Source organism: Chiloscyllium plagiosum, unplaced genomic scaffold (assembly GCF_037043375.1).
Source record: "Chiloscyllium plagiosum isolate Xiang-an unplaced genomic scaffold, Cpla_swu_hap1 HiC_scaffold_2, whole genome shotgun sequence".
Lineage (NCBI taxonomy): Eukaryota > Metazoa > Chordata > Chondrichthyes > Orectolobiformes > Hemiscylliidae > Chiloscyllium > Chiloscyllium plagiosum.
This window is the reverse complement of record NW_028270140.1, coordinates 68,763,632-68,776,763: the sequence shown is the minus strand read 5'-3', so window position 1 is coordinate 68,776,763 and position 13,132 is coordinate 68,763,632. Positions and strand designations below refer to the sequence as shown.

General features: G+C 39.4%; 1 protein-coding gene across 1 annotated transcript in view; it reads left to right on the top strand.

Annotated features, from left to right (window-relative positions):
* The window catches only part of ntrk2a (neurotrophic tyrosine kinase, receptor, type 2a), a 257,615-nt gene that overhangs the window by 22,655 nt on the left and 221,828 nt on the right, over positions 1–13,132 (top strand). Inside the window, exons 4-5 of the mRNA XM_043713062.2 lie at positions 9,923–9,991; positions 12,896–13,053. Of these exons, the coding sequence (XP_043568997.1) occupies positions 9,923–9,991; positions 12,896–13,053 (227 nt within the window). The remainder of the gene's footprint in view (positions 1–9,922; positions 9,992–12,895; positions 13,054–13,132) is intronic.

The following is a 13,132-nucleotide window of genomic DNA, read 5'->3' as shown; positions in this document are numbered from 1 at the left end:
CTAATATGAGACAAGGTAAGCAATGTATGGCGAGGTTATAACATTTGTCACAGAGTCCTTCACTGTCAATCAATCTGTAACATTGCACTTATAGGCTACATCATAGCACCACATTGCAGGTTGTACTATCCATGTGGATCATTACTCTCACAAGCTATGAATACAGGCCCAGATCTTCCATTCAGGATTTCCAACACCAGTTAGACAAATACGACAAATAAAGAACCGTGGATGCCAGAGATCTGAAATAAAAACCTAAATTGCTTGTAAACCTCAGCAAGTCTGGCAGCATCTGTGGGAAGAAAGCAGAATTAAAATTTTGAGTCCAATGACTCATCATCAGAACTCAAAGTTGATATTAAAACTCCAAGTGAAGCCTGAGCATCCTCAAATAATTTGTGGATTCCTTGTTATTTATTCCATAACAATCTTGATGCTCATGAAAGATAGACATAAGGACATCTAGAGCACTGGAGTGCAATATATTCTTGAAGATCATTCAGTCATTCTCAATGCAGTGAGTGTTCATTTTCACTATACACAGATGACTCTTATGTTTCTCGGAGAGAGGATATCTCATAGCTCCTTATCTGAGCGAGAGACTTTGAGATGTTTCTGGGCCTTCATTTCCTGTGGGTTTCTAGGGAATAGAAATTTATATTTAAATTGAAATGATAACATAATGGTCACTGTCAGTGCCACACATGGCTTTTGTTACATGTACATTCTGCCTCTCCCTTTGCCAAGTAATAACATAATTGATTAGGTGCTAATATCTACAGAGGGGATGTATCCAAGATGCTTTGTTGTAATTAGGGAAGTGGAAAACTGTGCTGGTAATTACCTGCTCATTCCCACACAATAGAGTCAGAGAGATGTATTTCTGCAAGAGGTATCATTGCTGTTGCCTTGTGGCTAATCCTATCTTTTCCTGTGACCCCCTTCTTATGGCTGGTGATCTCTCATGTTGAAGTTGTGAAGAATGACTAACTTGTCTGAGTTTACCAATCAAGGAGAGAGGCCACCATAAAATTATTCTTAGCTTCATCAGGGTTGGTTATGGCAGGGGTGTATACATTGATGAGATTTGCCTGCTTGTGCTGTGCAGGGGGGAGTTTCAACTTCATCACATGATCAATAAGACTCTTCTGCTTATATTTTTTGCCACTTCCTGTCACATTTTGATGGCTGTGCACTACCCTGAACCTCTGGTCTCTTGTTTCTTTTGATTTTTTAAGACTTCCTTTTAATAGAACCCCCTTCTTCCAATTAATTAATCTGAAACATTATCTGCAACTGTAGTTTTATGATTCAGAGCTTTGAATAAAGTATGGAACATATAAGGACCCGTGGCTTTGCTAGAATTGTAGGCTTCCCAATGGTGCAGGGTATCATTACTTTACAAGTGCAGCATGTTAATTGTACCCTCTTTTTATTATAAATGACTATTAAAACTATCCAGATTATTAATCCAGAAACCCAGGATAATGTTCTTGGGATCTGGATTCAGGTCTCGTCGTGGCAGATGTTGGAATTTGATGCCAATAAAAAAAATCTGGAATTAAAGAATCTATGGATGACTATGAAATCATTGTCAGTTGTCATAAAAAAACCATCTAGTTTACTAATGTCCTTTAGGGAAGGAAACTGCTACCCTTACCTGGTCTGGCCTACATGTGACACCAGATCCACAGCAATGTGGTTGACTTGTAATGGCCCTCTGGGAAATTAGGAGGTCTATATATACTGCTGAGTCAGTGATGTCCTCATCTTGTGGATGAACATAAAAAAGTGACTCTCGTAATGTCTAACAAATGTGTGACCATATGCAACGAATCATGCAAATCAATATTTAGTACCTTAGTATTGCTCCCTGTCCTAGGTATATTTGAGCCATCAAAACAAACGAAAGAGTGATTGTTGAGTGATAAGGGCTTCCTAATTATGGCATAGTTGATGACTTAGATGCACAACCCAAGCTCACATGCACTACATTCAAACAGTAATAGCTGTGGTGCTGTGATACAGCATACCAGTGGTGTACTGAAATACTATTTCCATTCCTGGAATTGCTTTGTAGGAATTCTGCAGAAATCATCAGAGTAGGTGTCACATTTTATTATGTGTGCTGTTATTTGTATTTTTAAAATGTGTGAGTTCTTTGGGGTTTTCTGAAGTCCTAATGTATGCAAGAGTAACTACCTTCTGTTTAACAGGAAGGGTCTTTTGCAGTTATCAAGGTGCAGTTTATTGTATACCTACAATCATTTATGGATTATAAGAATAAACTCGATATTAATACTATATTGTTGGGAAGACCTAGTCTTAGATTCATCTCCCATGAGATTCCTGTTTTGCTTAACCGCAAAGTCCACCTGACACCGTCACAGTGGGTGGTACTTATTATATTTAATCAAGTAGTAACCCTTTCAGACCCATATTTTGAAACTCCCCAAGCATTTTTCTGTAATTATTGTTATACATTTGTTTATATAGTTTAATTTACCACTGACCCATCTACCACACCAAACCGTTGATTGGAAAATTCAGGTTAACTGGATGCTTAACTATCCTCCCTGAATATGTTCTCTTTGGACTTAGAAAATTGATAGTTTGTTGGGCTGAAAGCAGTTGGGGTGCATGGTGGTTCAGTGGGTAATACTGCTGCCTCACAGTGACAAGGACCTGGGTTTGATTCCTACATTGGGTGACTGTCTGTGTGGAGTTTGCATATTCTCCCTATGTCTGTTTGGGTACTCTGGTTTCCTCTCACAATCCAAAAATGTGCTGGTCAGGTGAATTGGCCATGCTAAATTGCCCATAGTGTTCAGTGCATTAGTCAGTGATAAATATAGAGTAGGGGAATGGGTCTGGGTGGGTTACTGTTTGGAGGGTTGGTGTGGACTTGTTGGGATGAAGGGCCTGTTTCCATACTGTAGGGAACCTAATCTAGTTGCTTTAAGCTGTCATCCTGTGGTCCTATGTTCTCTTCTGAACTGGAGGACTTTTCATCTGTTGTATTTCTGTTGAGAAGGATGTTATCTCTTCTTGAGCAAGTACTTTTTTCTTTGCAGTATCATAAATCTTTAAATATTGACATCTTAATTCTGTCTTCTTGAAATTGGGTGTATTGCATCTTCATTTTGCATCGATGGGTTTTATTCTCAATCTGCATGTAGATATGTGCTGAAATTAAAAACGTATTACTTCAACTTGTTGATTGGTTTGGACTTTCTTGTTCTTTCTCAGTGAATGAATTACTGGTGAATCTTAATTTGTTTACCTCTTCAAATTTATTACCTGAAGATTTCCTCTTGCTTGATGCGATACTAATGGCTGTTCAGGATTCTTCTTTGGAAGGTATTTCACTTGAACTTGAATCTTCCTAGTCATCTTGGTGCTAAGTGTGTGACTTGAACTTGCTATGACTAGTTGTTAACTGTGCTGTGCTGCAATCTGCCCCAATTAAATTCCAGATTCTCCAGTTGCTTCGAGTGAGATGCAGTGTCAGCACTGCCTCATCACTTGTCTTTCTTCTCAAAGTCTGTTAGTACTCGGAATCAGAACTTTCTTTATTTCATTAAGCCGCATTGATCCTGCTTATGAGGTTTCTTTTCTCCACAGCAATTAACAAGTACTTCTAATGTCTAGTGTCTGCCCTACCCACGGCATTGATTAATCACTGCATCTTAGGAATTGAATGAATTCCAAAGACATCCTGTGCTCCTCCCCGTAGGACTGATCTGTGTTATTACTGGACCTCTGCTCCGCTCACCATCTAAATGGTTTTCTCTAGAATCAGGTCTTCTTTGGACTGCAATAAATCTGAGAAAGACTTGTCAGTAATGCCTATTGCAATCAATCTAATGAAGTATGATATTAATTCACTATTGTTACATCTCGCCACGCCTGTAGAGACCATTAATAAGGTCATCTATGGATTTCTGTAGATTCCTCTAGATGCTGTATTCTTCTGTTTCAACTTATCCTTTCAACAATTTTGTTAGTTCTGAGCTTGAAGTAATTGACAAAGGCTTTCAGTACAGATAGTTCTGAGATTTGGCTATATCGTCACTGAAGAATTAAGGAACGGTATCTTGGAGAACGCTTAACTCTGTTGGCAATAACGTGATTCCAGCGGGGATTAGTTTGTGCGCCTCATTCTGCACATGTGCGAATGTGCATGCTGGAATCCCCGTGCCATTCTGCGCATGCGCCAGTGTCCATGCATGTGCAATGTTGGCATCGGTCTTCATGCCACCCTGCGCATGCGCGATGTCAGCGCTGAAGTATCTGTGCCGTTCTGTATGTGCATGATGTGAACTCCAGTTTTCATGCTGTCCTGTGCATGTGCCGATATCAGCAACTTTCTGTGAGAGGGGCTGCACAGAGAGCAGCTTTCTTACATTTAAAAAAAATGCATTGTGTTAAATTTACTTTTGTTTTGTTAATAAATATGATTTCAGCCTTCATTCAGGCTGTGCTATACTTTGTGTTAGACTTTTGGGTGATTTTTGAGTGATCGTGAGTGATATTTTTTGCTGGTCTGCCCCTAACCCCACTTTTCCCATAGGCCTCCTTATTTCTATTAAGTGATCTTCTATTAAGCGAGGTATCACTGGAACACAATTATGACATTACAGGAGAAATACCCGTATGTCTTTAAATGTGTATTGTGCATCTATTATCCCTTTGGTGAGCAATGTTAACATCTGTTATACTCTTAATTGTATCCAAAAGTGTACTTACTTGTTCAGCTTCTGATTTAGCATCTACCTTAGAAGCCATTCTATATCTCAGTAATTGTTTTCTCCAGAGCGTCCAATGTTGTATTCTTTCTGGGCCGTCTTTGAAATTAAATTTTCCTAACAATACTGTTTCTAGTGTTATGGCTTCCTAATGTGATTAGATATCTTATCTTACTTAAATATTTTTATTTTGCTATAATGACAGTTCTCCAGCACTTTACTGCTGTTCTCCAGGATTTTCCTGCTTTTTGTGACTTTAATAGAGAATTCTGATGCTTTCGCTGCAGAAAAAGATGACCTCCTGCCTTTTGCAACTGAAATGGAGTCACCTCAAAAATTTCAGTATTAGACTAGAATGCTCACTTCTTTAAATTGCCGAATGCTTACCTGTTTTAAATGACTGGGCTTGTGACTTCCCCTGTTCTCTGTTCACATCTTCAAATCCCATACTGACCATCATGTTGCCTGTTCTGCTGTTTTAAGTGTGTGCATTCTTGAAGGGTTTATGTGGTCCAGTAGGTGTGAAGGGACCCACTTTCGGAGCTAATGAGTTTTGTAGAATAAACAAAATGTAGTTTATTGCATCTCTGCAACTATTTGCAAGTTATAGGAATAGACTAAGTGGTACTACAAGAATTTTAGGAGCAATCAGCCTTAGGTCAATTTCTCATGAGGTTCCTATTTTACTCTCACCAAGTCTGCCTAGTATCTTACTGTGTGGTGCTTATTGCATGTAATCAAGTGATAAACTTTTCAGACCATGTGTTACAGTAGTCTACTGAAAGCTGTGAAAGCTGTCTTGAGGGGGCAGCCCTCACCACCAGTTACATGCAGAACAGCAAGCAATTGCAATAGGAAGAGGAAGAAGACAAAGTGAGGAGGAAATCTGACCCCTTACTGTCCAGGTTGCCTATGTGAACAATGCATCTGAGTATGATACCAGTAAACACTACTGCAATCTCCCTTCCACCAATTGACCCATGTCTACTTTTCCTCGTGTCACTAACCATTGCAATGTCCATTTGTTCACAAGGGAAAAAATAAAAGCTGACACGATGAGAACGTTGGGAACATTCCAAACCAAATATATTAGATTACATTACAGTGTGGAAACTGGCCCTTGGGCCCAACAAGTCCACACCGACCCGCCGAAGCGCAACCCACCCATACCCCTATATTTACCCCTTACCTAACACTACGGGCAATTTAGCATGGCTAATTCACCTAACCTGCACATCTTTGGACTGTGGGAGGAAACCGGAGCACCCGGAGGAAACCCATGCAGACACGGGGAGAACATGCAAACTCCACACAGTCAGTTGCCTGAGGCGGGAATTGAACCCGGGTCTCAGGCGCTGTGAGGCAGCAGTGCTAACCACTGCGCCCAGAACATCATGCCATATTGCATATGAAACTCAACTAATCACCCGTGTGCAGTCTCTGACTATCTGACTTCCATGTATCATATCCTGGTGTTGCTATTGAAATTCCACTTCAGTGGCTATAAAATGACTGGTGAAAGTTTGCTAACTTTTAATGTGGAGACTGCAGATAGCCTTAAAGGACAGCCACGAACAGCTGTAGCTCCTAGAAGGCTTGTGTTTGAACTGTAGAATCTCGGTATGATTCTCAGCAGTCTGGGTTATCTGGCTGACAGGCCAAAAGCAAGGTACTGGTAAAGCAACATGGAGTAGTCTTCTTGAATGAGGACAGCACATTTATGGTCCAGGGAACCACAGGCATCCCTCCAGTGTGATACGTCAGCAATCTTAATAGCATGCTTGATCACATCCTGCAAAGCTCAGTGCACTATAACACCCATCTGTGATGCCTAATTGTCCCCAGTTTCCATGATAGTAGGCAGAACTTGTATGATAGTACTTCGGATCTTCAATTACAGCACATTGCTATTGGTTGGCTTCTGCTTGTGCTTTAATGAAAGATATTTTTTGCAAGTGAATCTGGTCACTACTTGTATGCTGGAAACAATAGCCAAAAGGGAAAAAGTGAGGACTGCAGATGCTGGAGAAGGGCTTATGCCCGAAACGTCGATTCTCCTGCTCCTTGGATGCTGCCTGACCTGCTGCGCTTTTCCAGCAACACATTTTTGAGCTCTGGAAACAATAGCCTCCAAGTTCTGTGCAAAATCCTGTCACAATTTGGTACTGAACTCCTCCATGCCCTTGACATTGACAGCAAGCTTTCTGACAGACTTCCCAACAAACTGCATATGCATCAGAATTATTCTGTCGACTGCTGCATTCATATGTTGATCTAAGCACTCTGCAGCAGAATCCATGTGCAACCTTGTTCTCTGTGAAGCTGAAAACTGCACTATTCTTGGCCCTTGTCCTGACTGTAGACTGTTTGTGTCAGGCATTTCATCAGATTGAAACCCTGCATGTAATTTATCCTCAAAGATAATGTTGGTATTTGAGCAGATGGCTGAGTGTGAAATGAAGTGTCGCTATATTTTCATTCTGTCTGTTCCTTGCTATTCCTTCACTGTCTGGTAAGGTTCCCCTTGTTAGATGAGATTCACGTTGTTGCTTGGTGGTCAGTGATGGTACAGAAACCACCCATGATGATATCTTGACTACCTAATTCTGTGGAGAAAGAACCCTTCTCTTCCTTTCAACCTCCTCTACCCAGGTGCAGGGTCAGAAATTATGAGTTCCTTGGTGCTGCTCCTGGTCTAATCCATTGGCCCAACAAGGCCCCCGAGTCCAGTTCAATAACATTGTTTCTGAATTGAGCAAAGCAGGCAATCTAGAGGCTCAGTCTCTTGGCTATTGAACTGACATATGCAATACCCCTTGTAGTGATTGTAACGAGGTCAGCCAGGTGAACCTCAAAGAATATGAGTTCTCTGGTTGGAGCTATTAATCTGGCCCAATCAGGGAGCCCTGGCTGACAGATAATAGCAGAAGTGTAACATACCCTGTTCATTCTGAGAGATAGCTCTGAGTGAGCTGGATCAGTGTCAAAGATGCTCAATATGTAAATAAAGAGCGATTTGATGACGAATACCAGCCTCTGTGGTGTTATTTCACTGGGAACCAGGGAAAAGCATGCTGCTAAGAAATTCACTCGCAACAGTTGTCTTTGCGTTGAGGACAAACATTTCTGGCTTCATGCGGTTATTTGGAAAGCTTGACTCATTCAATCCTGCCATTGAATACGGGGCCCAGTATGTGGAAAGAATGGTTTTTTTTGGGCAAATGACATTGAGGCAGATGGAAAGCAATGAGTGGACCTGCAGCTTCTTTTGCTTATTAGCAGCCTAACTTTCCCCAGATGCTAAAACCTTTTAAGAGTTGATGAATTTAGTTTTAGAATATTATAAACCCAAGCCTCCTCTAATTCTGAGATGCTATTGGTTTTACTCAGCAATTTGAGAACCAGGGGAATCTGCACTGGGATTTTTGATGAGGTTAAGATGACTGTCAGAGGCATGAGATTTTGGTTTAATCCTTAAAGAGATGCTGAGAAACCATTTAGTATGTGGGATAAATGATGTAACCAAGCAAAAGCGCCTACTAGCTGAAGCCCAACAGGACTTAAAAGAAGCACTACCACTGGCTTTATCATTGGAAAATGTGGCAAGTGCAGCATGTGAGCTGTAGAGTATTCCGATGGAATGGCCACCCTCTCCAGTCCAACTGAACTTGGGGAACACCACGAATGAAGGCAATTGCATAGCTTCACTCAGGACAATATTGAGCAGAGGAACTCGAGGTCAATCTGCAGCAAGATCCCAAAAACCATTTTGTTTCTTCATTATCTGGGCCAGCAAACCAATGCAGTTGTTGCCGGTATGCGGACTCAAGACAGAAAAAGAGTTCCACTTGATCTAAATTGAGTAAGGGAATTTTACACCGGTATCCAGGAAAGTGCACACCCTGGAAAGTCCACCAATACGTTTAGGGACATAAATTTAAAATAATAACAGAACACAAATACCTGCTAGATTTACTGAAAGACAAGGCAGTGTTGCCCATAGCTTCAGGATGAATTCAGCGGTGGGCTCTCATACAAAATGTGTATAATTACAAGTTGGAACACCTTCTGAGATACAAAGTTACAAATTCAGATGTATTGAGTACTTCCCACTGGCAGATACACTGCCAATGGTACCACCACTGGGAGAGTCCATAATGGGTTAAATTTCCTGGACACACTTCCAGCCACAGCTAACAATATCAGACTTTAGCCAAAGAAAGATCCAGGCCTGGCAAAACTGAAACAACTGGTGGTGATGAGGGAAACAACCAGAACTGAAACATTTTTGGGCCCAGAGAGGCCAGATCACAGTACAGGGTGGCATACTGGGAGGAGCAAGAGTGATTTTCCCAAGTAAAGGTCGTTGCCAGATACTGGCAGAACTCCAGCAGGATTATCCAGGGGGTTCCAAAATGAAGATGTTGGCGAGAAGTTGCGTCTGGTGGGACAGTGCCCAGACTTCCAGCAAGGACAAAAATGACCATCAGCAGCTCCCTCACATTTGTGTGAATGGCTGGGTAAACCCTGAACTTGGTTCATGTCAACAATGCAGGTCCTTTTATGGGCTCAATGTTTTTGTTCATTGTGGACACCCACTTAAAGTGGCTGGACATACATAACATTCATTCGTCAAACACAGGGACTATGCACATGTAAATAAAGGGTGACTTGGTGATGGGATACAGGCCTCTGTGGAGCCCTGCCATCCCAAGAATCAGTCTGGTGAACCTTCATTGCATTTCTTCAAAGCCAGAATGTCCTTCCTCAGATAAGGAGATCAAAACATTTCGGAATACTCCACATATAGTGTTATCAATACCGAGGGCAACTGCTTTAAGACAGTCCTGCTCCTGTACTTGAATCCTCTTGCAATAAAGGCAAACATAACATTTGTCTTCCACATTTCTAGCTGAGTGTTGTAAAGAGTGGTGAGGCTGGATAGCTCCTTGCTAATGCAGACACAATGGGATGAATGGCCGCCTTTTCAGCTGTGAATTTTATGATTCTATCATTCTATGTTATGTGAACTCTTGAAATAAAACGTATTGATGCTAATTTAAATAGTTGACAAAATATCATGTGACCATGTCAAATATTAGTTTGATAACATAAGTTCAGCATCCCTAAATGTTATAACTAAGTTTAACAACTTAGTTCGATTTCTATTTCAGCAACCTTGCCAATAACAGATTTTCAAGCTTGTCCTGGAAGCCTTTTCGATATTTGGAACTGACACATTTGTAAGTGGCCTTTCAAAAACATTTATAATATAATTAATGTAAAGGTTTCAAATGTACCAAAATATTAACACATTGACAACATGGAATTATTTACTAAATTGAAATAAAAGTATATTTACCGATTTAGTGGCAATAACCTAAAAATTGAGATGCTGCCTTGAGGAAGTGTAACACGTTCATTTGAAATTACTTCTGTCCAATATTTAATAAGACTATTGATCTGTTCTGAAGAGGTTAATGCTTCAATCTGAGCAGCAGACAGATAATTATATGAACTAATAAGTATTAGTTTGATAATACCTCTGTTTACCATGCAAACTCACTAGGCACTTGTGCAGTAATTTAATTTTTGATTTATGTATTAGTTATAGGCTTTATAATCAAACTTTTTATTTGTTCTACTCTGTAGTAGCTTTCTGTACTTTAATCAGAAATGCCAGCTTTGGAGACCCATAACTCTCTGGTCAGATTAGAACAGAAAGCAAAATTACCCTTGAGAGTAAGTGGTAAATAATGTTATGGATATTATAAATACAACCAACACCTCATTAATCCAGGTTTCCTTTCTTAATGGAAATATAATTTGACCATTTCCCCAGAGAATATTGAAGCAAATTGGTCAGTGACATTAGACTGTTGATTTTTGATTCAGTAATATATTCTTAAATTTCTTACAAGTTCTATACCATTATTTTCTAATTGGTTAATTTGTCTTGTATGTTACTGTGATTGTTAATTTTAAGAATGCCGCAATATATATTTAAAATAGCCAGTTTTGGAATGATTTATTACTTTTGAGAAATTATTTTGTGATGAGAAAACATGGAATTAGTTACATCTAGATGAGGATATTCATTTTATGCAGCTGTACAGTTTCAAAAGTAGACTTTTTAATTTGATAGTACAACACTGTGTTATAAATGTGAAAATAAACAGAAACACATTTGATTAAATGCACTTTCAATCGTTTTATTGCATCGATCACAGTTACATCTCAACGTATGATGTAACATTAACATAATTCCAATGAACATTAAGCTATACATAACATTTTACAAAATTATGCATGCATAGAATCAAAAACATACTAGTTCAAGAGAACAAATGCATTTGAAGTAATTTATAACAATCATTCAAGTATTATCTCATTTTGCTTATTCTCACCCTGGAGATTTTACTCCATCCTTATGTACTTTACCTCTATTCTGATTACATTGTAGATACTGTTCACTTCATGATGTCTGAGAATGTATATATTCCTCGTGGGCTTTAGCATTTATCATCTTAGTTTCCGTATCAAGCAGAGATTAGCATTTGAACTGCTTCTGATCAGCTAAACAGCCATAGTTGAGTCCATTACTGGCATTAGATTATAGCATTTATTGTATTTTTTCCTTATTAAATGCATTAAAGCATTTTTTTGCTGTTACTTATCCTATCTGATAATCCAATAGCAGCTTTTGTTCTGGGTTGTGAAAGTTTCCAGAGCTGAATTTAACTTGGCATCCATTGTGGATTTTAGAATGGCTTTTGACTAGTTGGAATCCTTCGTAACACCTGGTCATAACCTAATGAAACAGATATTTGAATTTCTGCTTATGCAATTTCACAACTAATCAATAGAGTATTTCTTTTGAGTATGTTCCTCACATGCAACAGTAACAAAATAGGTACTGAAATAAATCAACGTGTGTTTTAAATAAGGCTGATTCAAATGTAGTTGTTACCTGGCTTGGAAGAATTTTTGCAGGAATGAATATGTAAGCTCACAGTGAAGATGTAGTTGAGAATAGGAATCTTGATTGAAGAATGACCCTGGAGGTTGAGTACTAGTACTGCAAACTTTAGTACCTACAGCTGAAATTGTCACCTTGCTTGCTTTGTAAAAATCAGATACAGGCAGCAGTGACATACCTGTATCAGGTCCATTGACTTCCCACGTGTTAAAATCTCAAACGGGTGCTTTTAAGCAGTAATAAAACTGCTCTGGGTAAGATAGCAATGTCTTTCTTCTATTATACATCAACAGAGTTCTTCTTGAATTTCATCCCAAGTCTGCGCAGGACTAACCCTTGAGGACCCACCAAGAATCCTTAGGTGTCCTTTGTCCACTCCCTGTTCCCCAAAGCCACAGCCTCCTGGTACCCTGTCTTTAGTTGAGCTTTGGTAACCATTCCTTTGGTTACCTGTTGGAGAAGCCTCTTACCAACCAAAACTTTGCTTCCACTTGTCTGCTAAAAAATTAGCATCAACCATGCAGTTTAGACTGGAGATGAATAGGGCCTGTGTACTTCTCCTGCCTGCATAATTTGGCCTTTCCAGCTTAATTGTTGCACCTCAGTATTCTTTTCTTTCAAAGTACATCTAGTTTTGCTCATTTTTTACTTTCTTGTTTCTTTCACATCTGGAGGGAAACTAACTCAATGAGAAGAAAGTGATCACTTTATTACAGTTACCCTTCATTCCTATTTTAAACTTTTTTCCAAACATAGTAATTTAGGTAAATTAAATGGAGTAGTACACCTACCATTTATTACCTTAGCCCTGACTTAGCATCACAACCTGATTTATAATAACACAAACATCAGCAGATGCTGAGAATATGAATCGGATACAGAAATTGTTGAACAAACTTAGTAGGTCTGACAACATTTGTGGAGAGAAAGCAGCGTTAACATTTCAAAGTGTCACTGGACTGAAAACATTAATTCTGCTTTCTCTCCACTGATGCCGCCAGACCTGCTGAGTTTCTCCAACTACGTCTGATTTAGTAATATGATCTAAATTGTTTGACTGGTATTACATAAAGACCTTGTAAACTATCTAAAGAAAATCTAAACATATACATAATACTTTAATGCTGGGTGATACTAAAGTGTGTGTAAAATATTTTCTTTCCTCCAGGATCTTAACAGAAAACCCATTCCTCTGCTCTTGTGGCATTGCATGGATCCAGTTGTGGCAGGAAAATAACCTGGCCACTCTAGACGTTCAGAACCTGACATGTCGAGGGGAGAATGACTGGAGGATAACCCTATCATACATGAAGATCCCAGACTGTGGTACTGTCATTTTTCCTAAAAGCATTGTGTGTGAAGTTTTCCCTTCAGGTGATGTTTAAAGGTCTGTTAAATAAAGCAC